Source organism: Melospiza melodia, chromosome 2, assembly GCF_035770615.1.
Source record: "Melospiza melodia melodia isolate bMelMel2 chromosome 2, bMelMel2.pri, whole genome shotgun sequence".
Classification (NCBI taxonomy): Eukaryota; Metazoa; Chordata; class Aves; order Passeriformes; family Passerellidae; genus Melospiza; species Melospiza melodia.
This window is the reverse complement of record NC_086195.1, coordinates 24606474-24630016: the sequence shown is the minus strand read 5'-3', so window position 1 is coordinate 24630016 and position 23543 is coordinate 24606474. Positions and strand designations below refer to the sequence as shown.

Here is a 23543-nt window from a genome sequence, read left to right as displayed (position 1 = left end):
CTTACCTTGGGTATGTATACAAAACAACATATTTCTTTTCCAAGTTTTCTTTTTAATTACATGTTGGTTGTTCCTACATTATGAAGAGTTCTAAGAACCTTACCTCCTTCCTCCCTCAAAAATCTCCTTTTGTTTTCTTCATATTCCTGTCTTGTAACAGAATTCCCATGGCTGGCATAATTTCTGTGAGTTGCATTTATCTTTATTTCAGACATAGGCTGGCTTGAACCACAAGCTGCATTTCCCAAAGAATTTTAAAATTATTTTCAGTCATAACTTTTTGTTTATTTTGGGGCATTAGAAAGTGTCTTGCCTAGAAGAGTTTCACTTTTTCAGTCAGTCTTGGTTCTTACAGGAATTAATTATTTATGTTGTTGTCATTATAACTCCTGTGTTAATAATTTCAGAGTCAAAAAGTGGCATGTTAAGGACAAAAGTCTCAGAAGGAGTGAATCAGCCTAGCAAATGCAAATTTGTATGTACCAGATATTTAGTATGAACAAAATTGCATTCACATCAAAGCACATGTCATTACATCCTATATCATTAAGGTCTTGTTTGCCTTTAAAAATACCACAGTAAATAATGAAAAAATATTAATTCGCTGTGAATATATTAGTTAATAAAGGTGATTATTAGAGGGAACCTGTTAAATTATCTAAATATCTCTGTACTTTTTATGTGAATGTGTATAAACATGCAGATGTGTATGTATTAATAGGAGTGTTTACATGTGTATAATTAGTACACATATTGATGTGCTTAGACTACATGCATATGTTAGTACTAAATTTGAAAGAAGTTACAAACCAGTGCACTGGATGATTTTAAACAGTGATTGATATAAATGAAAAAGTCTCTGTGTGTGTGTGTGTGTGTGTGCATTTGTGAAGCAGAAATGGTTTTTTTTCCATTTTTGCATGGTTCAAAATAAGATCAAATATAAATGCTTCATGACTGGGAAGCCTGTTAGTATGTGCCATGCTGCTGATGTAATACCAAAGCAAAACACATGGAGAGTTGTGGAATTCCCATTTATTTTTCCTTATTGAGAGCACTTTGTGACTGTTCTGATGCCTTGGACGACCTTGTGGCTGTGTAAATGGTGTAAGTCTCAGGGAAGCAGAGGCAGAGAATTGCTGTGCTCAACAGCATCACGTTGCAAGCAGTGTGTCCTGTCAGCGCCTGCCTGCCCACTCCTTTGCACCTCAAGCCAGATGAAAGTCAACTTTGTATTAATCAGTTAGGTTCTGCATTTTCACCAGCTTATTATTAAGGAAGGATTTGTGAATTCTCCTGTTCTGGCAGAGAGAGATCTCCTGGGAAGCTCAACACCTCAGAGCAGGGCAAACAGTGCTGGTCTGTTACAGACATGCTGGTGAACTCTGAGCTTCTGCATAGATTTGCATCAAGTTATGATTTATTTTGTGAGTAATCCCACTGACATGAAGGTAACTATTTGCAGAGAAAGGTACACAGTTTAATGTGAGCATGCTTGGCAGAGTCTGGCCTGTGGTACTTTGATGCCTGTAACAAAATGCTGCTGTCATCACAGGAGCTGACATGGTGTCACAAGCAATTACAGCTTGAGATGAGCTGCTTTCCTGACTGGGACGTGGGTGATTGTTTCTGGAATAGATAGAAAGTTCTCCAGTTGTCTGAAATAAAGATACTGCAGAAAGATGCTCAAATCTGATCTGATGTTTGTTGAGTCTGAGTCTGTGCCCTCTTCTCTCACTTCTTGCTGAGAGCAGAGGACATTGCACCATGAAGTGCTGTCCAAAACTCAAATGAGCAGTGAACAGGTGGCACATTGTCAGGCTATTTCAGATCATGGAAACCATTTGTCCAGTTTTAGATTGCTATTGCTAGCAGCATGTCTTTCAGTTGTGAGAAAGATAAGAGGTTATTTAAGACTTACACAACTCCTGTTTGCCTTTCAGAGCATGCCAAGTGGGATTTCAGAAGAAATGCTTGCAGATCACAGGCAGCTTCCCCTGAATCTATTTGATGCAATTCTAATTTATTTTCAATGTGAAACACTGGAAAGAGCTCACACAGCAGTTCAGTTCAGTGAAATATCCGCAAATTCATTTTGGAATGGGTGTTTGAGGCTCAAGCACAGTGAGCAAGAGGGATGAAGAGGCAATTCTGATTTCTTTGAAGTACTTCATTTATATCATCTCTCCACAGCCTGCTTCAATGCAGTGTGTCCAAGACCCCAGGGGTGTGGAGCTGGTGTGTGTTAAAGTTAGCTGCTCTTTCAGTACCTCTGGAGTCAGAGCAAATGAGACAGAAGTCAGTGATGGATCCCTTAAATACAGAAGCTGCTCTACCAAGATACAGCTCAATTAATTTGCCAGAGAAAGGGTGATCCACAGGGCAACAAGGCCATGGTAATGGCCAGTGGTAACACTGAATTGCCAAGACACCTTTTGAACTTTCTGGAGTATGCTGAATGATGTGATTTTTCAGCTTCTTCTAGCAAAGTGTTGTATCTGAGATTCCAAAGTGGCTGGGGGACATAACTGCTCAGTGGCTTTGGGGAGGAATAGGCAGGAAAGATCTGCTGCTGTGCAGGGACAGCCATATGGTTGTCTCGGTCTGGAAGTCTGCTAAGGGAGGCAGGAGCCTCCCCTGAAATAGAAAATGTAAACCCTCCCCACCCCTCCAAATTGCTATAAATTTTAAATTAAGAGGCTCTCAGGCAAAAAATATGGGAGCAGGAAATAACAGTTCTTTATTAGGGAAGAAAATAAAAGAATAAAATAAAACAATGCAGTACACTAGAACAACACTGACAGAGTCAGAACACAACCTGACACCCTGTTGGTCAGGGTGTTGATAGCAGTGCAAATGGAATTGTGGCTGCAGTACTCCTGGAGTGTCAGGTGTGGTTCTGCTGGAGCAGGAGTCCTGTAGAAAAGGGTGTAGTCTTCCTCTGAAGATCCAGTGGAAGAGGCAGCTGTTCCTCTGGGAATCCAGTGGAGAAGCCATGCTGGTGTTCCAGAATCTCCAGATTATATCTGGGTAGGAATGCTTGGCTCCTCCCTCTGGGCAGAGCATCTCACAATGGGATGCTGTAGTTCTTATCAGTGATGCAGTGACATTCAATAGCCTGTTATCAGCAGATGCATCCCCAGAGGGAGGAGTGATTGTGATCATTCAGAGAGAGATAAGGAAAACTGCCCACAGATGGTAATAGAATACATCTTGCCTTGCAATGTGGAACAATGGTACAGGAGCACTTGGACATCCTCGAGAGAAAGATATTTGCTCTGTAATGCAAGGAAAAGCTTTGTCCAACAAACTTTGAGGTTTCTTTGTTGCCCTGTTCACCTGCTGCCACGTGTTGGGCTGTACAGGACTAGGCACATCATTTCTGCCTGGGCTGTGGCACTCGTGTGGCCACAGTCCATTCAGCTCCAATTGAGGCTGTGCCTGCAAGGAGAGTGAAACACACAGGTCAGCTGAGCTTGTGATGTTCACTTGCTGCACACATTCCTGCATTTGCTCTAGAGCTGGAAAGTGAGGGCTTTTCTTGGTGAATTCCTATTTTAAGATTTCAGAATGATTTCATCCTATACTGAGATGCAAACAAGTTCTGTCATTTCTTCCATGGCATTTATTTTGGTTTTAATTAAGTTCATTAACGTATTTATCTACCCTCTTCACTTGGGAGTCTCTTAGTCTCTTACTGAACAGAAAACAAATTTTCTTCTCAGTTGCTGCTCTCTTTCTAAAACTCTTGTGGTTTGCCAAGAATCTAGTCTATACCAAGTAAGATTTCATGGCAAATGGCATCCAACATCCTAAAATAAAGGGGATTTTCTTTACTATCTTTCAACTACCTAAACTTTCTTGAACTCCTAAGAGCTGTCAGACCCCAACTTTAGGATGTTGACAGTTACACAGGCTTTCAAGGTGGGAAAAAGGAGTGAAGATTATGAGATGGTATCTTTATCTGTATTTATTCTAGGAATAAATATGTACCATTTTGTTACCCATTCTGTCACATTAAGATTTTTAAAGCCAGTGCCTGATTACCATATAATATATAATGCTACATTTGTGGATTAATAGAGATTCTTCCCTCCCCTCTTTCATGCCTTTACTTACCTTTTGCTTAAAAATTCTTTTGCATATTTTTCACATATCCTTTCACTTACCTTTTTCAGTAGATAGCTATTTCAACATGGAATTTGTAAATACCAGCTATAACTGATTTTCTCTCTCTCTCGTGTTCTCTGACCATCAGTTTACTCTGTTCACAACTAGTGATGCACAGATATATCATCTATACTTCAGGTGATACTTAAGAAATCCTTCTATTCCTCTCTTTTCAAAATAAATAACTTAATCTTGAAGCTGTGAATTTACAGCTTTGGAATACAGGAGGTTGCAATAATGACTGAATACCTGTTCGGCAGATATATTCCAATTACAGAAGTTGAGTTAATTCAGTTTGATGGATGAAAACACTTCTGGCAATAATCAGGGAAGTAACTCAATTCCTAATAGAAAAGTCTATGTTTGAATACATCTAAAGCACTGTTATAACACTGTAGGAGGGAGCTGTTGCTGTGCATTTATTTTTTCCCCAAAGTTTCTCTGTAGATAAAAGAGATGAAGAAGAGAATGGGTAGAGACACCTGAATTTTATTAGTTGTCTTTTAAAATGTAAGTGTGTTTTAGTCTTGTGGACATTCTGCTCAAACTTTGGGAGTGGTGCCTTTGTCTAATTATTGCTGAAGTAAGAGACACAATTCAAATGTACTTGCAGGAAGTGTGCATATCTTTTATAAAATAGAACATTATACCTGCCTTGTAATTTTTCCTCTTTAATGTGTGTCAGTAAGGCATTTGTGAACTCGGAATAGGGATTTTGTACATGGGTTTGCTTGGATCTTTTTTCCTTCATCTGCAAGACTTGTTTTAGTAGGAGGAAATAACTTTATTTTGAAAGAAGTATCAGCGAACTTAGCAAGAAGAATGCATTTGGTATTTATTGCCAATTGTGAGATTGTATTATGGTGACAACCTTTCAGCTAGAGATTTTATGCCTGTTTTTGAATGCAAAGATGGGTGAATGGATTTGAAAAACAGTAACAAGAACTCTTCTTTTTTTTTGATTAGATCCTTCAGATGATGAAGCTATTGAAAAAGCAAGTGAAAACAGGACAGCAGCACGTCAAGATTCAGATTCCAAACCTGCTGTGAAAAAGAAAAGAAAGCAGGTTTGTAAATTAAGTAATTGTTTAGCACAACAATGATAATGCATAGGGAAACATAATGTCCTTTTCTTCTGTCTGATCTGTTCTCTCTCATCTGTTCAGTTTTTGGGGTTTTTTTAATTATGTTGCCTTATTTGGAAGTGATCACATTCTAGTACATTTCAGCAAGAACTTCATGCTTGTTTTGTGTTAGTTGAGATTGCCAGGCCTGTCCTACAAAGTGACTGTCCAGTTGTACAAGCCTGGATGGTGCTACTGACCATCCTCCCTTGCAATTTTTCCCTTTCCCTGCACACACGAAGTCTGGAAAGCCATATTTATTTGTTATACAGATTATCTACCCAAGCATGTCCCCAGTTCAAGGTCCAAGTGAAAAAGAATTTAGGTCTTCATGGATTGATGTTTTCTTACCCTTGCACTGCTAAAATCTTCATTTAATGCCAAGAGGAACTGTGTTGTTCAGCATTACGTGGAGTATGCCAAGGAACATCAGCATCACCCCAGTTTGAGGGAAAAAGTCATCTAGAGGTTGGCTGATTTTATGAAATTTCATGTTTGAAGGTAAATTTGTTCTGCCTTTCTCATACCACCCAGGAGAATTGACTGAGTGGCTGTCAGAGAGCTAAAATTACATTGAAAGCTCTTTCTCCTTGAGGTTATGGATATCAATTTTGACCCCAAGGTCAATAAATTCACTCTGTAATGCCTAGGCAACTGCCCAAGTGAAAGCCATTTACAGGGATGTTCTCTTTTTGTAACAGAGAAGTGTAAACAACGTGATAGCAATCACTATGGTTTTGGATGTCTTTCCAAAGAGACCAAAGGTGAAGCGATCCAAATATTCTGAATGAGATCAATGTTTCGATTAGGAAAGAGAACCAAGCAATACAGGAGAAAGCTCTATCACCTTTGTACATGCTCTGCCAGGGGGTCAGATGCTGAGGGGTGAGAATTCTCATGGGGCCACCTTTTCTCACCATTTTCACTTAGTCATTTAGAAGTGGGTTAAGACACTTAGTTTGGAAGGGTTGCTTGACCCTTTTTATGAGAACTTTAGGAAGGACAGCCAACACAAGTTACTTACCAAGGTAGCCTGGCACTGCTCAGCTGTAGCAGAACACCTGCCACTGCTCTTTCTGTCACATAAAGAATATCAGCCTGCATGTTGGAATCAGGTGATTTGATGTTTAGATGTGAAACTGCTAGAGGGAAATGCTTTATGGAGCTCAAAGTCATGGATGGGTTATTGCCAGTCTTTTAGACATACCAAATCAGAGTTATTTATGGAAAGCTGGTGGTTTTGTAGTTCTGGTGCAAATAACAAAACCCATTTTACTCACACTGCCTTATTCAGAGGCTAGAAGTTGCTCTGCAATGGACTTGGCACCTCAGAGCCTGTCACGAGACACCCCAACAGAGTAATGAGCATCCATGTTCCATGTCTGCAGGCTGTCCTCGGGCTTACAGTGAAGTGAGTGATCTCTCTCCAGTCTGAGTGATGCAGTGATGTGTTTACTTTGTCACAAACCCCAAAAGTCAGAGTATGTGGTTGACCTGGAATGTAAACTTTCACACACATGCAAGACTGTTTTCACTCTACATTTGAATTTCCCATCACTTTGGCAACGTGTAAAGAAAAAAAACTTGTTAGAAATATAATACAGGAAATATTTTATGCTCTGTGTATGATTAACAAACAAGGAATTTATGACATTTTAGTTCATAAATCACCGGTCTCGGCACAAATTTCCTGTTTTCTGCATTTTAAGAATTTCCATGTAAAAATAGCATAAAAACACAGAGCGCGAGGGAGCAGTGTCAAAAACCAGTGGTTGTCTGCTTTGTGTCTTGCATAAGAAAAGCATGCAAATGACCTTTTCCTAAGGGTGGCATGCAAAGAGCTATTGCATGAGTAGGTAGACAACTAATGCTTGGATAAGGGTCAGAAGTTCAGGATAGATCAGATGCTGAAAAAAAAATACTTTAGACTGCAGATCATCAAAGACATGTAAGTTTACAGCCTTTCACCACCACAAAATTTCTCTTTTTATGTCACTATTTTTAATGTCTGAATAACATGGATTTACTATTGCTGGGCTAATAATTTAGGCATATTATACTATGCCTAAATATATATATGCAGTGTAAAGGAGGCAATTTTGAGTCTTAACATGCTTCTCTCTAAGGAAGCAAAGCTTTGACTACAAGCCTGCTGTGTGCTTGTGATACCTGCTGTTTCTGTGGCTGTTGAAAGAAAGGGTTGCATACTGCCTTCAAAAAGGAAGCCATGGCATTTGGTGGTACTTTCAAATATTTGAATGAAGGCTTAACAGTGAGAAGTTTTTTATTTCAGAGAAATTTTTTCAGCTGTATGGCACATTTCATTCTTTGCTCCTACTGATACGAGTTGGGAGTGTTTGCAGAGTTATGTAAAGCAGGTCATGATGTATAAGAAGGGAGAAATGGTCCCAAAGTGAATGAGTGACATTTTTCAGTATGCTGGAAGCAGCACTGGGATAGGGAACCATCAAACTCTACTAGAGGACAGATTTCAGGTTGGCCCTTCTCTGACTTTTTGATTGCTTGTAGGTAGCCCTTGACTGAGCAATGCAAAAGCTTGTTCTCTGCATAAAAGATGGTGTTGAACATAAAATTTATGATTAAAACACCTGGCTAATGGTCTTTAAGTATCTCTGGACAGCTGGGATGTGTAAGAGTAGAGCAGAGGGTAGCTCTGTTTCAGTCTCAGTGTCTGGGAATGCTAATGGTATAGGGATAGGAATGAAGAAACGTATGGTGGTGGTTTAAAAACACTTGAATCAGAGTCAGGACAGAGATTTTTAAAATAGCCACAAACCAAAAATAAAGCAAGAAAACTTATATTAACTCTGGAAGACTTTTGTTAATTAAAGTGAGTTTCCACTTGCAGTCATTCCCTTCATTTCTAGTGAAGATAATCTTTGTTTATAGCTGAGAAAATCACAGGGGCAGAATTCTGTTGTTGAGACAAGATATAATCCGTATCACAACTTCTCATGGGTTTTGATGCAGGCTGCATGACATTCCAGCTGTAGCTGTAGGGTGCTTTGCTAGCTGTAGCAAGTCCCCAGCCAAACCTTCTCTCGTAATTCCTAAGTTTCATTTCAATCCTCAACCAGTTTCAGAGCCACTGCTGTACAATACTCCCTCCTTGGCAAGGGCAGTGGCTGAGGCTGCATCACAGCGCAGAAAGAGGTTCTTTATTTGTGTTGAGCATGGTGGTTACCTGTTTTAATAGCTGATTTAGCAAGGGGAGTGGCGGGGGGAAGAGAAATGAAGACATAATATAAACAATTAAACCCCCAAAAAAATGCTCCTGATAAGGCTGTGAGAGTTGGCTTGGACAGGCAGGAGTGTGCTGGGTTGGGTCATTTAGCACCAGTTGCCATGAAGTGTCCTCCTGCTAAGGTGGGGCAGTGCAGGGAGGGCTCAGAAAGGCCCAGAAACTCTGAACTCCTCTTTGCTTTCCTTTGTCCCTCTTGGCCTGACTGAAGCTGCCTTCCCAAGGCAACACAGGAGCAGCTTCTCTGGCTTTCAGCTAGGCTCCCTTTCCTGCTGATACTTTTCCTTCAGGCTTTCCCCAGGGAGAAGTGCTGGATTTGCTGTTCCTGAGCTTTGGAATGCTCCATGTGATGAGTCTTCTCCACATTTTCTCACAAGAGCAGAGTTTTGCAGCCAAATGCATCATCGTGGCGTGGAGCATTTTCCTGCAGCTCAGCCTATTTTCCCATTGCTCTTCAGCAAGTCACTTACTAAGTTCCAAAGTCTGTCTGTGTAGATAAATGTACACTTCCATTAGGTAGAAGGCCCTAAAAAGGCAAGAGAATTGCTACACTCAAAACAAAAGAAGTCTGTGCCTCGTTTACTCTGTTTTGGACAATTTTAGGTGGTTATGGTCAAATCGTAGCCCTGGATTATGTGAACAGGGACTCTGGTACAAATGGACCAATTCAGCCTGTGCACTCAAGCACAAAAGAGGGTTAATGATAGCACCATGTATTTTTCTTGTGTGTGTTTGACCCTGCCAGCTATGAAAAGTCAAAGCAAGAATGGGGTAGGACAAATTTGAAACATGTTTTCCTAAATTTTGTATTACAAGTGTAGAAGGAACTTCAGAGCATGATTGTTTCTAATTAATCTTGCCCAGTTCCATGTTATTTTTACTGTCTGGATGATCACCTTAGACCCAGTTATTTTAGAACACTACTGGCAAAGTTTAGAAAAATTATCATTCACAATAGCGGAGATTAAAAAATATAAATTTAGTGGTCAATTTTGTTCATGTTTACCTCGTGATTTTTTTTTGATGTATCAAAACCTGCTTTTCACCGTTTTATGGAATTATGACTACACCCTGATTGCTTCAATTTTCTCTTCTTTTATTCCCTCTCTTGGTTGCAACAGCAATCTCAACGCCAAAATTACTTTACTTTACAAAATTACTATAACTGTAAGGATTTGATTCCTTCTAAGGGTGGGGAAGTTCAGTTTTAATTGTTTTTTCCTAGCCCAGCATTATCATTTCTGTATCTCCTCTTACCTCCTTTGCCTTCCTTTGGTGACTTTTTTCCTTACTTATTTTTTTAATGTGTTTTGCAGCCTACAGAGTGTTTTTTAAGTCAACCTGAAGAAAAGCAAGACAGTGCTGTGAAGGCGAAGAAGAGGAAGAAGGTATGAGTGTCCCAGAGTGTGTTTGGGGTCTGGCAAGTGGGTTTAAATGCTGCTACAAGATGCAGAATGGGGACAACCCTGTGGTGATGAGAAGTAACATGGTCATAATATTGCAGCCTCTTTTAGAGAAGGAGAGAAATTCCTAATTTTTAAATCTTACTTGAGATACCTATTCCCAACCTGACCTGTGGCATTGTCTCTGTTCCACTCAAGGGTTGTTGTGGAAACCCAGGGCACTGGGAATATTTCTCTGTCTGCTGTGGAGTGCCTTGACCCCCAGGGGAGCACTGACTTTGACCTTCATTAATGGAGAAAGTTTCCTAGACTTCAAGATATACTAGAATCCACAAAAGTGTGCAATAGATTATAGAGAGTAGTGTAGGTGTATCACTTGGTGAGAAACTTAGGTTTGGGATTTTTAGTATGCTGTGGATGGAAGAAAGATGGAGGGCACAGGGTGTTGTCCTGGGTTTCTTCTTCATGCTTCTTCTTCCTTCTTCTTCTTGGGTTTGTGTAGCATTTTGTGATTGGGCAGAAAAGTCCCCATTGTGGGCTCTTTGGGATCAGTTAATGGGTTAAAAAGGAAAATAATCCAGGTGTCAGTTCTTAATTGGATAGTTTAGTCTTAAAAGACCTTGTAACCAGAGATTGTTACCCATTTTGTGCTTTGCTGATGAAAAACTGCCAAACTCACAGTAGTGAGACTGTTTTACTGATAAGAAACAGTAAACACCTGAGTCTGAACATGACCTACCATCTCAAGTGCCTTCAATCCAGACCCAGAGAAACCAGCAGCTGGTTTTGCCACAGGTTGTGTATGTCTACACCCCACCTGCAATTGTTGCCCACCAGGAAAAGGTGACTGTATGGAAGAAAGGTGGAACTTCAGTTGCTGCAGAATGTGACCCATTCCCACAGTGTGGTCAGGCTCCAGCTGCTGTTCCATCTTTTGAGCCAAGGACTGTCCTTGTTCACTCCTCTCCTCTCTGCATAAGTATATAAATAAATACTCTGTATTGTCCCTCTGGCCATGCTCCATCCTCACCCACAATAACAAACACACCCTGCAGTCTAAATGGAGATTATCTGGCACCAGGCAAGTTAATTGTCTTTCTGTAGGGGGACAGACTGTGCATAGTTGGCACCCTCACAAGGCTGAGGGGTGGCCTTTTTATGTTATGTTAGCCCTCTTAACCATCCAGGGAATGGGAAGAAGGAAGAGTGGGATTTTGCTGTCAATGTGGCTCTGGCAGAGTGAGTGCAGCACTCACTCCACTGGAGCCAGAGTGAAGGCATGCCATGGCAGGGGCTGGCAAACCCCCCTAGCAAGGAACCCCATTCTCAGGCCAACAGCAGCTGCCTACTTACACCTTTGCTTTCAGTGGGCCACTGAGCTGACATACACAGCTTGTCAAAAAATCCCATCAGGAAACATTTATTATGTTGGTCTGTGGCTTCCAAACAAAGTGCCGTCTCCAAAAGTAACGAAAAAGGGGGGAAAGCCCTTTTGTTTTTAAGCATCTGGAATGAATTGAAAGAAAAATAATAGAACTTCCTGCATGAGGAACATTTCCCCACAGCACTCCTTGAAGGAAGAGAGTTTGCTCAGGTGTCCCTGCTCTTGCTCTTAAAAAATTTCTCATTGTATCAGGCTTCTCCCCTCCAGAGGGCAATAATTTTTTGAAGGAACCAAGTGGCACAATGAATAATGTATCAGTCCTGTGAATTACACTGAATTACCAGGTAAAATGAGCCTGATCTGTCTTGCTGTCTGCTAAATCAGAGGTTCCCAAATGTGGGTCATTTCACAGGCAGCTTGTGAGGCAGGGCTGGGGAGAAATGTCTGGGGTTGTTGGGAAGAACAATGGAGAGGTTTGGTTGTGGGTCTCACAGAGAGGCTGGCTGTGCTCCCACAGCCTCTGGTCATGCTTTGGGAAGGCACTTGTTCCATGGCAGGAAAATACAACAGTGGAAAGTGAAGGGGAATCTTGGGAAGGAATGCTGCAGATGGAAGCACTGCAGAAACCTGCAGAACAGCCAGAGGTCCTCCACAAAGTCTTCCAGGGACTGCAGAGGGCTTTGCACCAGGCCAGAGCTAGACTGAGAGGAAGGCAAAACCACTTCATCTCCATGTCTCCCACTGCCAAAGCTGGGGTCTTGCAAACCCACATGTGGCTTTTAGCAGGGCTGAAGCAGGCAGTGTCAAAGTGGGAAAGGCTGAGAGAGGCAGTGCTTGCCTTGCCTTTGCTGTTTTGGCAGCCCCCAGATGGCCCTTTCCTGTTCAGCATTCTGCCCCTCATGTTGCTGTTATTGGAGTGTTTGGGGTGTATTGGGCAAGAGGGACAGACAGAATGATGGGGGGTGGAAGAGAGGAGGAAGTAGGTGCTGAGATGGAGTGAGGGAAAGAATGGATGGAAGAAGGTCTGTCCCCGACATTACAATTCCTGACATACTTCTCTTCAAAATTTTGATTTATCTTTGCTGTCCTGAACCTCAGCCTGCCAAACTAAAGGTACCCACCGTCCCTCCAAAGCTGCCAAAAATTTTTCCAGATCCACCTCATCTCTGTGAAATCCCACTTTGCCTCAAAAATACAGCCCCTTTTGTTCCATCCTCAGCGCACCCTTCTGCTCCTTTTCATCTCTACTTATGCTACCACGTGTCCCCTTGATGATGAGTTCAGTTGAGCTTACACAGCTGAGAAACCTTGAACTGTCCTTTCAAAATCTAAACACATCTCAGCAAGAACTAGAGAGGCATCACATTGTTGTCATTCTCTCCAGACTGCCTCTGTCCTTGCAAATTTGCTGTTTTCTAAAATACTTATCATTTGCTTCTCTTAAGTGCTGGCAATGGGAACCTTGGGCTATTCTAACTACATATTCCATTTAATTACGGCAAAAAATACAGCAATCCTGTCGCTTCAGTGAGAATTCAGACCTGTTACTTGGTAACATTCCTAAGGTGCAGAACACAATCATTATGAACTCATGTTCAGTCTCTAAAAATTATTATTTTTTTAAAAAAACTTAGAGCGTGGGAGAGCAAAGCAGCTGTGAGTTCCTGCTGCTTGACCTGTGGTTCTGCTGTTTTAACTAATTTTCATCACCCTGGTATGGTATTCTGTGCATATAGCTAACCATCTTCCCTTCCAAATATAGATAGAAGGTTGCCCTGTTTAAATCAAAATATAACCACATCACATCATTTGATTCTTGTTGTTATGCCTTAACAATAATAAACTAAAACAAATTAGGGGGAAAAAAGCCTGAACTTTCAATCTGATACTAAAGTGTAGCAATAGCAAAACTCAAAAAGAGCTTTCAGTTGTGTTTTTGTTACAGCAGCATTTCAGGTGAATGCACAAGATTTTTAATGTTCAGGCTCACAGACCATCCTGTGTAGGTATCTCAGCTTGCATCTGAACTCTGCATTCCCCCTGAAGACAAAGGGAATCTTGTCCCATTGTAAGGTGTTTTCCCAATTAAGCCATAATTAAACTGATATAGCTGTATAAAGATATTAAGAACATTTATGTACAGTGTTGTTAGCTAGCCAAAGAGCGATACAAAAAATACCATATTAATCCATTTTACTTGGATTTTTTAGAAGAAGATTTCTGATGTTCTGCAAAAATCTGCTCCAAAACCTGGTGTCCCTGCAGATCTACAAAATCTGCTTAGTCAACATTTTGGTGAAAACCGTTCTGTGATTGAAATAGAGGAATTAAAGCTGTCAGGTAACTTATCCTTTATTTAATATGTAAATAATGGGTTTTTTTCATGATACTGTTGACTTCTTGTTCTGCAGAGGATAGAAGACTTTTGGGGCATAATTGAGTTGTACTTTTTAATGAAAATATTTTCTTATTTTTCTTTTTTACTGTATATTAATTTGCTGTTTAAGTTGAAATGTTAGTTTCTTTGGAATAAATGCGAGGTTTCTTGGAGGAATGGAAATGAAACATTGTTTAAATATCTCTTTTTATTATAAAGTATTCATTTCTGATGCTGACTTTTCTGATAATAATTTTAAGATTCCTAATAGTAGCTCCCAAGATGCTGTGAGAGATGTATTTTGTTCCTGGGATTATCTGAGTCAATGCATAATAAGGGGCTGACAGAAATAGACAAAGGAATAATGAGGCATCATTCTCATGTGGGTATGAGATTTTGAATGCAGTGGTTTTTCAGGGAGTGGCATGAACTGAGGTGATAATTTTGTTCCATGTGTGAAGTGACCAAATTTTAGCCATGAGGACCTTTTTTGTTCCCTGTATCCTGCCTCCAGTTAAAAGCCAGATAGAAGAGGCAAAAAGCAAGACAGAGCAGGCTCAGCTTCTGTCAATTGGAGGTTGCATTGGAGATGATGGCAGTGTTGAACTTCTCTGCCTCTCCTGTGCAGACACTGTCCCTTATTTGCTGGTAGAGCTCATGAACAGCAGCAGCCTGGTAACCAACCTGCACTCACCTTTGGGACTTCTTGAGTTGTCAGTGACCTGTGCCCAATGCAGGAGCCTTCTAGTCCAGCAGTGCTTTTGCTTTATTAATGCATAAACCTGTCTCTCTAGGTGCTCTTCCTTAATCCCCATGATTCTAGGTGAACCCTTCATTATTTCTGTGGGGCAGTCTCAGCTTTGTTCCTGGATCAAGAAAACCTGGAAAAATCCCATATAGATTTCTTTGAAAAGCTTGTGTTAAGTATTTTTTTGGTATATAAGATTTTTAGGAAATAATAAATTGGTTTGATTTCTTTCTTGTTAAAAGAGCCCTTTGGGCTACTGAAGTCACCCATTTCCATACGTGTTGGATGGCTATATTTTTCCTTAATTTTTTTGCTGGGAGTTGAAGGCTTAGAGTGCCAAGGAGTTTATGAACTTGTACAGCTGTCAAGTCATTCACGTCAAAGCACCGAGTAAATAACAAGCAGCTACTTTGGAGTGGTGTGTCCCTGTTCACTGGCAAAGTGCAGAAGGTCAGGGTTGGTCAGAAAGTCAGCATGGTCTCTTGCTGCAGTCTGGAGCTGTGTGTTTCTTCCCCCCTTTCTGAAACTTCTATTTAAAACTGTTGTGAATACTGCAGTGTTGGTGAGGAGTCAGTGACTGAAGCTGTGTCCTTCAGAAAGGACCTCTTGAGCTGTCAGGCATTAATGAGAACATGTATTCAGAAGATCAGCCCCTGCCCATCCCCACCAGCATCAAGTGCATCTTTTAAACATGATTTTTAAAGTAAATCAGCTGCTGATGCTTCAGTTGTACATACTTATTTCCTTTGAAGCTCAAGTTCCAGTAAATGTCAGCCTCAGGATTTAATAGGAATCAGTGCAAAATAAAAGGTTTTAGCAAGACGGGACTTAGAGCCAGGCATTGGCTACAAAGCAAGTTTGTTGCATTGTCTGTTCTGATGGAGATCTTGGATGGATGCTCTCAGCATTAGCACAGTACACCATCCATGTGAGCATGAATAATGTCTTTGAAGAAAACTCCTTAGTTTAGAAAATGTGTTAGCAAACATCCATGGGCACCCTGAGGGGCTGTGCTTCGTGCAAGATGGTGATAAATATGTAAATCTTTAAGGACAGAAGAATTGTTAATGCTCTGCAAAAGCATGTTGTTCCATCAGGGAAAGAGCCCTTAACAACAGTGTCAAGTTTTCAGACCATGGAATTTTAATCACCTTTTTAAGAACTTTGATTTTCTGTATAGGCATGAGAAAGGACCTTCCAAAGAACCTGTTAGGACCTCCATTGCCATTATATGAAATTAAATGGCATGTCTGCCACAGAGTGCTTTTAAAAGACACTGTTAACAGTGACCAGAGAAAAGGAAGTCAGCAAGAAATGGAGAAAGAGAAAAGCACTGAAAATACTGTGGAGGTGTTGCTGTTAGGGTTGATATAGTTAGGTGGATTGCCACAATATGAAAGACCAAAAGGTGAACAAACTTAACTTACTGACAAGTAAATTATTGGTAGATTCTTGCATTTACACAGTATGAATCATTTGAGGGATGTACAAACATATTTCATCTCAGGTACATTGGAGGAACAGTCTAGGGGTGTAAGGCTTTTGGCTGAGGCTTTGATTCATTGTGGCAAAGACATATGAAAACTTCCTTTAAAGCATGTGATCACACCTGTACAGCAGCCCAGTATTCAAGGTTTCAGGCTGGGTGAAAAAAAAGAAATTGCAATTCAGAGGTGTTACCTTCATTGATTTAACCCATACAAAGTTTCTTCTACATTAATTTTTGTTTCAGAAATGGTAATTTATTGATGATGGATTTATGAAGGTGGGATTCCATCGACATAACTAGTGGTTTTACTGCAAACACATGTTCTCCCTTTGCTGTTAAAATACACCACAAAAATATTTTTTCCTTTATGTTTTCAGATTCCTGCTTTTTGCCAGCCAATGATCTTACCCACAGTTTTTCTTCATACCTGAAGGAAAGTGAGTTTAAATGTTGGTCTGGATAAAAGTTGTATGAAAAATATAGTTAAGGCAATATTACTGCAATTTTATATGTAGCTCCAAATATTGCTTATTATGAAATATTAATTACTTTAAGGCTTTTAATTTTTTTTAATGACAGGTCTTTTTTTTCTGGTTCTTATTTAGTTTATCACTTTTTTCTCTTTTTTTTATCAAAAATGTTCTAGGCTTTCTCATAATTTCTAGGGATTATTTGTCAGTAATTTATTGTGGCTTCATGAGTAGGGGTATGTATTATCTTAGAATTAAAGTCCTGCAGCTGTCTGCTGACATGAACCAAGTGAATTTTTTTTTTTCTTTGTATATTTATATAGAACTTCTGGTCTGGTAAATGTATCTTTGCAGATGGTTTTCTCTGATACAAATTGCCATATGTGGCAAATGAGGACAATAAGCTCATCACCTTAAAAACTGTTGATTGTTAATGCTTATCTAGTTTTTTCAGTTATGTGATATTTCTGTATTTTATTTATTTTGGGCATTCCATTTTCCAGTTTCTCAGCCATGACTAAATACAAAAGCGATGCCAAAGTTCCAGACCTCAGAGGAGTCAGCATGTGTGTTCTTGCTGCTGGCTACCATTCATCATGTACTCTAGTAATTTAAAACTGTGGCATGCAGTACTTTGTGTGGCTACAAGGGCTTTTCCATTGCAGTCTGTCCGAAGTGGGCGAAGCTCCGGAGGAACCACAAGGAGAAGAAGTCAGTGGTGATGTTGGTTCTCTGCAGCTCTGCCCTGCGCTCCTTGGAGCTCATCAAGTATGTCAGCAGCAAGGGCTGTGTTGAGGTTGGCAGTCGGTCAGGAGTTTTGGCTTGGAACCACAGGCAAAAAGGCAAAACTGGGACACTGTCCTCTGCTAGCCAGCAAATTCACTGCCTCCAACTGATGCAATATCCCTTCCTTCTTTAAACTCTGGGAACATGGTGTTCGGATTTGGACTCAAGTAATGCTCAGGACTTCAGTTGCCTGGGAAGCTTTACTTTTGTTAAAAAGTTACCAAAAGTAAAGTGTAATCAATTTAGGGGAAACATGGAACATGTTATACTTGGGAACAGAGTAAGCCCATAAAGCATCATGATCCACCGCTAGAAGTCAAGGCTTTGCACCAAAGGCATTGAGGACATGGAATTTCAGATGCCAAGGTGTGTCTGGCCTGAGTGCCTTCAGGTTTGTGTCAGTGTTCTTAGCTGGCTCAAGCTGGCTAAACTGCTGGGCAGAGATGACAAGTTTCAGTGTCCCCTGTCCCTGTTTTTTCCCCTTCTCTATCTTCCCACTTCTCATGCCAAGAGTTTTGATGACTCTGATGAATTGATGGATACCTCACAAATTTCATGGTTGTATTCTATGTCTTGACCCTACTTATCTGTCAGTACAAACTGAGATAGAGATTTGGGAAGTTTGATTCCATGACACAGATACAAGCATAGATAAGGCAGATAAGTGCCAGCACTTGAGACTTAGGTGGTTTAGATGCAGATAAACCTTTAGCTTTGCAAATTAAAAATTTGTTGCACTGCAAGAAGCATGCAGAACAAGCTGCCTTATTTGACATTAAACAAATACTGAATATGTTGTCTCCTGTTTGGTGAATACAGAACATAGAGTTGTTACGGTGTGCCAAAATGGAGTATCAGAAAAACAAGTCAAGGTTTCTAACAAATTACTTTGGTTAATTGGAATTTGGACAATGTCTGCCGTAAAGACAGTGGCAGCCTAGGTTGTCCCAGCAGCCATGCTGCAGGAAGACTTTGAAATGTAGATTTGTCCATACACAGATCCTTCCTTTTCTGCACACACACTCATATTCATTAATGCCTTTATCTCAGTAATTGAATTGGTTTTTAATTAGGATTTGGTGATTAACCAGTTTTGAACTAAGCTAGCTGTGAAAGCACAGGCCATAATATTAAATATTATCTGACAATCTATCTAAACAATATTGCCCTGGTATCTTCCACTGTGTCTGTTCAGTTGTTGATCTCTGTTGATGAGTAGCAAACAAGAATGTACACAGTGTTCAGAGTACAACCAGAGTTCACTGGGGGACTGTGTGTGTCTCAAATGTATTGAGAAATGCCAGTTGGTTTTTCTTTCCTCATGTGTGGTCTTAAGCCCAGCCCTGCTTCTTGTAATTCACCGTTCTTTTTTTTTTTGTTATTAGGTCAATGACAGCCTTTAAAGGAGATTGCAGAGTCATCAAGTTGTTTGCAAAGCACATAAAGGTAGGGAACTTCAATAGAGCAAGTAAACAGCTAAATAGAGTGATACAATTTTCTTTTTAAATCCTTTGGCAGTAGTGCCTTTCATACAGTGTTCATATGAAGTTCCTTGCTTTAGGTAGTGCTTCCTTTGGTAGCCCATTGCTGCAGTGGGAAGAATTTCACTAAGCACCATCTCCAGTAGCTCTGGCGCAACCCTGTGCAGAATGCAGATGCTGGTGCACCTGCTGAGTTCCATTGTTCACATCCCCATCAGGTGCTCCTTCAGTGCCAGCAGGCTCACACACACACAGCTCTGTGCGAGCAAACTGTCCACCACCCACTCTTGGATTCTGAAAATTGAATGCCTGGATCCCCAGTTTCCACACCTGTTAAAAAGCACAAATTATTGAGAATAATGAATGGACATTTGGCCTTCGATATAAATGCTGTCAAACACGCAAATGTCATTTGCTTTATTTCACCTTTTTCCAGTATCTTCATCTTGAAGGATTTCTGAGTTAATTCAAGTTTTTCAGTATTCCAGAGCATTTGTTTAAATGCTGAAGGATTCTTGCTCTTCTCACCTCCAAAAATAGTTGGTGCAATAGCAGATTTTTAAAGTGAAAAAAGATTGAACCTCTAGAGAAGTGTGATGCCCAGCTGGCTTGCTATATTTCTTAAACTTTCTTCCAGATATAATCATCTGATAGTTTGAAAGGCAAATATCATTTGTTACTTGATGGTGTTCTAGAAAGAAGTACAATGAGATCTTGAATTTATTTCCAATTCCTTGAGAAGAAATTTTAAGACAATTATGGGTTTACTGTTGATTTTTCTTTCTCTCTTCAAATTAGATAAAGGAACAAATGAATATGTTGGAGAAAGGCATGTTCCACATTGGGGTTGGAACTCCTGGGAGAGTAAAGGCACTAGTGGAGCAAGGTAGGAGAACAAGGAGGGTTTCCTCCCTTGGCATTTTCTATTTGGTCTCATGAGAAGTGAAACTTAAACTGCTTTTTTTGAGGTTGACATGAATGTGTAGATTTGGGTGCTAAACTGTATGGTTCTGTTTCTTCACTTGTGCTATGTCAGTCAAAACAAGATCAGGGTTCTGGTATTTTGTTTTATGATCACTTTAGGCTGGCATAAGCCAGTATTAGCACAGAAAGGCAGAGAAATGCTTCCTCTCACCTGCCAGTCAGTGCTTATTCCCTCTTCCTGCTCCCTGTGCAAGCCCAAGAGTCTGTGTGGCAGCTCAGTGAAATTACCCCAATTAAACCAAAACCAGGTAATGAGCAGGCAGAGGTGGGGGACTTCCTCTTTTGGCAGAAATACTGATTTATGCTGACTTGAAAGTGATTGCAAAACCATAATGTGAGATTTAAAGCTCCAGGAAACCAAACACTGCAAGTGGATCAAAAGGGAACAGTGGCAGAAGTCACTGTATCATATGTTACTGTGAGCTTAGTGTAAACTTTTGTGAGGGGTGTAGGAAAGATCTGCTTGCTGATTTGATCTTACTTCTCATTTGCCTGTAATAAAAGTAATTATTCTCTTTAAATCTTTTAAATTTTGAGTATTTTTACTTACTCAATAGACAGCATGTACACAAAGAAAAAGAAACAACAAAGTGACAAGATGATAAGGCAATTCTTTCTATTCCTCTTATGCAAGACACTGTCTTGCTCTGACTGTGGTCTCTTGGTCAGGGACATCAGGCAGTGTGTTTGGGACTCTACTGCTCCTTCCAAAAGAGTGCAGGAGTAATGTTTTGTTGCTTCCACCAAGATTAAATGTTGGTGCTCAACACATCAGCACATTGCCATGAGAGTAGTGAGGCACTGGAACAGGTTGCCCAGAGAAGCTGTGGATGGCCCATGCCTGGAAATGTTAAATTTTATCCCAAGTTCTAGTTCTTTTTTGACAGTTTAGTGTTGCAGTGCTGGGACACTTAGGGAAGGGAGAAGAATCAAAACTGATGGGAAAAAATGGTGAGCATCATGTAGAAGACCAGGGCAAAAATAGGAGAACATCTGAAAAGCAAGCTCAGAAAGGACCTTCTTTTTCATCACCACTTATTTGAAGGATAAAGAAATTCTTCAGCAGCACCACTGACCTGACTCATATTCACAGAGCACCCTGTCCTGTGAATTGCTGAACACTGTCTATTCCTGTTAACATCAATTTTCAGGTTAGGGTCCTTGTAACTTACCGGTGACATCAGCTGTGGAAATTCAACTCCTGTGGTTTCATCAAAAGGAAGCTTGAGGAATTACTTTCTGGCAGGATGTTAAGCTCTTGACAAGTCTGGCAGCAGTAGTTGTTCTGCTTTTGTTTTTATCTTCCAAAAAGGCATGAGATTATGTGGCTAAGGGAGTTTGCAGTGGCAGTGCATTAGTTTTCCAAGCAGCAAATGCAGTACTTAAGTGTTCAAAGATTAGTTTCCTTGGAAACAGACAGCAAAAGATGTAAAAGCCAAAAATCATTTTGATAAGCACATGTAATATTATCTTGGTAATAAAAATTATGTTGCCTTTTTAGATGCCCTGTGCTTAAACTCTGTGAAATATATGATTCTGGATTGGAACTGGAGAGATCAGAAACTGAGGAGAATGATGGACATCCCTGAGGTATTGTATATGTTCTATTCTGTGTATTAAGTACTTCTGTTGGTAGCTCTCAGGTCTTGGTCAGTAAAGTTTTCTTTCTGTAAAGCTGTCTTCAGTGGGAAAGCAACACAAAGAAGTTCACATTGACTGAGAAGTCTGTACTCCTGGGTCTCAAAATTATCTCCTGAAAAAGAGTTTTTCCTTTTTTGTTGCAAGTCACAGCTGTGACTTCTATGGTTGTGCTGTGAGTTTCACCTGGTTATGCTCCATGGATATTCTACCTGTCCCTAGGAAGTTCCTCAGCAGGAGGACTTTGTACAGAGTCCTAAACCTCGACAAATGAGAGAGATGGGCATCACCAAATGTGTGAAATTTAACAAAGGGGAGTGCTGGATTCTGCACCTGGAATGAGGCAGCCCTGGATGTATAGACGGACTGGGGAATGAGACATTGGAAAGCAGCACCCTGGAAAGGGACCTGGAGGTCCTGGTTGATGGAAAGTTGAATCTGAGCCAGCAGTGCCCTGGAGCCAGGAGGGCCAGCCCTGTCCTGGGGGCATCAGGGACAGCATTGCCAGCCAGGCAGGGAGGGGACTGTCCTGCTCTGCTCTGAACTGGGCTGGCCTCACCTGGAATATTGTGTGTAGTTCTGGTCACAACATAATGAGGGTATAAAGCTCTTAGAAAGTGTCCAAAGTAGGGTCATGAGGATGGAGAAAGGCCTCGAGGGAGAGCCCTGTGAGGAGGGGCTGAGGTCCCTTGGGCTGTTCAGCCTTGAGAAGAGGAGGCTGAGGAGACACCTCATTGCAGTTATGGCTTCCTTGTGAGGGTGACAGGATGGGCAGACACTGATCTCTGCTCTGTGGTGACAGTGACAGGATTTGTGGGAGTGGCCTGAAGTTGTATCAGGGGAGGTTTCAGTTGGATATTAGGTTTTTCATCCAGAGGGTGGTTGGACACTGGAAAAGGCTCCCCAGGGAAGTGGTCACAGCACCAGCCTGACAGACTTTGAGTGTTTAGACAACACTCTTAGGCACAGGATGTGACTCTTGGGGTGTCCTGTGCAAGGCCAGGATTTGGACTTGATCCTTGTGGATCCCTTCCAACTCAGCATATGCTGTGACTCAGTTTCCTCAAAAACTAAACAAAACTATGGCCAAACGTCTGTGTTTCTCCACCTGAGAGCAAAATAACATCACATGAGTAAATCTGCAGACAGTTCTCTTTTCTTTTCTTTCTTTGTTTCTTTTGACAAGAAGTAGGATACAAACAACTTAGACCCATCCATCACTTGTGCACTCCTTCTAAGATAATTCCCAATTCTTTCCAGTTCTGTAATCCAGCTTTTATATTTCTTGCTGTAACAAGCTGTGTTTACAGTCTGTGGTGGGGCATCACCTATTTCTAGCCAGATGAAGAGGCAGTTTCCTCCATTAATGCTTGTTAGAAAGCTCCCAATTTCCTGCACAGTGTCTTGAGGTTTTGTCCGTTTAGAGCAGGCCCATACATGGAAGGAATCTCCAGGGAAAAGATTGCATATAAACGTTAAAAAAGATTGCATATTCTTTTGCATATAAACATTAAGCTGTTTCACAAGTGAAACAAATTATCAGTCATTAATCCATTTATGTACTTGTCTAAGTATTTGAATGTGCTGCATTTTACAGCCCCACATACACAAAACAAAACTAAAAAAATACATTGAAGAAATGAAGTAGCAAAAAATCCCCTGCCTTTGCTTTTTTGGCGGCAAGGAGGCTCCCTCTTGTGGCTAATCCATAAGGCTTTTTTGTATAATACATAAGGCTTTTTTTGTATGGGGCTTGCACTTACCTGTAAGTTTTTTAAAGAACAGAAAACATGAAATCACAGACAGTACAACACAAAATCACAGGCAGTACAAAAGGTGTTGATGGCAGTGGGATGGATTTTTTAAGTTAGCTGAAGTCAACATCAATAAAGTAGATCATAGGTGATCCACCTCCAAAAAATGAAATTATGTTGCCACTATTTCATTTTGGCTATTGCAAACCTCAAGTATATCTTTCAGCTCACTGTAGGCAGCATCATAGTAGTTCTGTGTGTCTGTCTAGAAATATAGGCCTAAAGTTGTGACTCCAAGTCTGTTTTATGAAGGCAAAATCCTAAGGCTGTCTTAGCATAAAAATTTACCTGGGTAAGTAAGAACACTGGACCATCATATATTGTGTTAGGATAAGCAATAGATATTTGTGTGTGATTACAGAATAGTGAATACATAACAGAAAAGTCTTCAAACTGCTCTTGGCTCATGGAAC

At 40.6% G+C, this 23543-nt stretch overlaps 1 protein-coding gene across 3 annotated transcripts in view; it reads left to right on the top strand.

Annotated features, from left to right (window-relative positions):
* The window catches only part of CMSS1 (cms1 ribosomal small subunit homolog), a 223588-nt gene that overhangs the window by 197993 nt on the left and 2052 nt on the right, over window positions 1–23543 (top strand). For all 3 annotated transcript variants that reach the window (XM_063148091.1, XM_063148093.1, XM_063148092.1), the window contains 8 exons: window positions 5137–5237; window positions 9873–9944; window positions 13554–13683; window positions 16335–16394; window positions 17093–17195; window positions 18599–18659; window positions 19493–19580; window positions 21180–21268. In XM_063148091.1, coding sequence (XP_063004161.1) covers window positions 5137–5237; window positions 9873–9944; window positions 13554–13683; window positions 16335–16394; window positions 17093–17195; window positions 18599–18659; window positions 19493–19580; window positions 21180–21268 — 704 coding nt within the window. The remainder of the gene's footprint in view (window positions 1–5136; window positions 5238–9872; window positions 9945–13553; window positions 13684–16334; window positions 16395–17092; window positions 17196–18598; window positions 18660–19492; window positions 19581–21179; window positions 21269–23543) is intronic.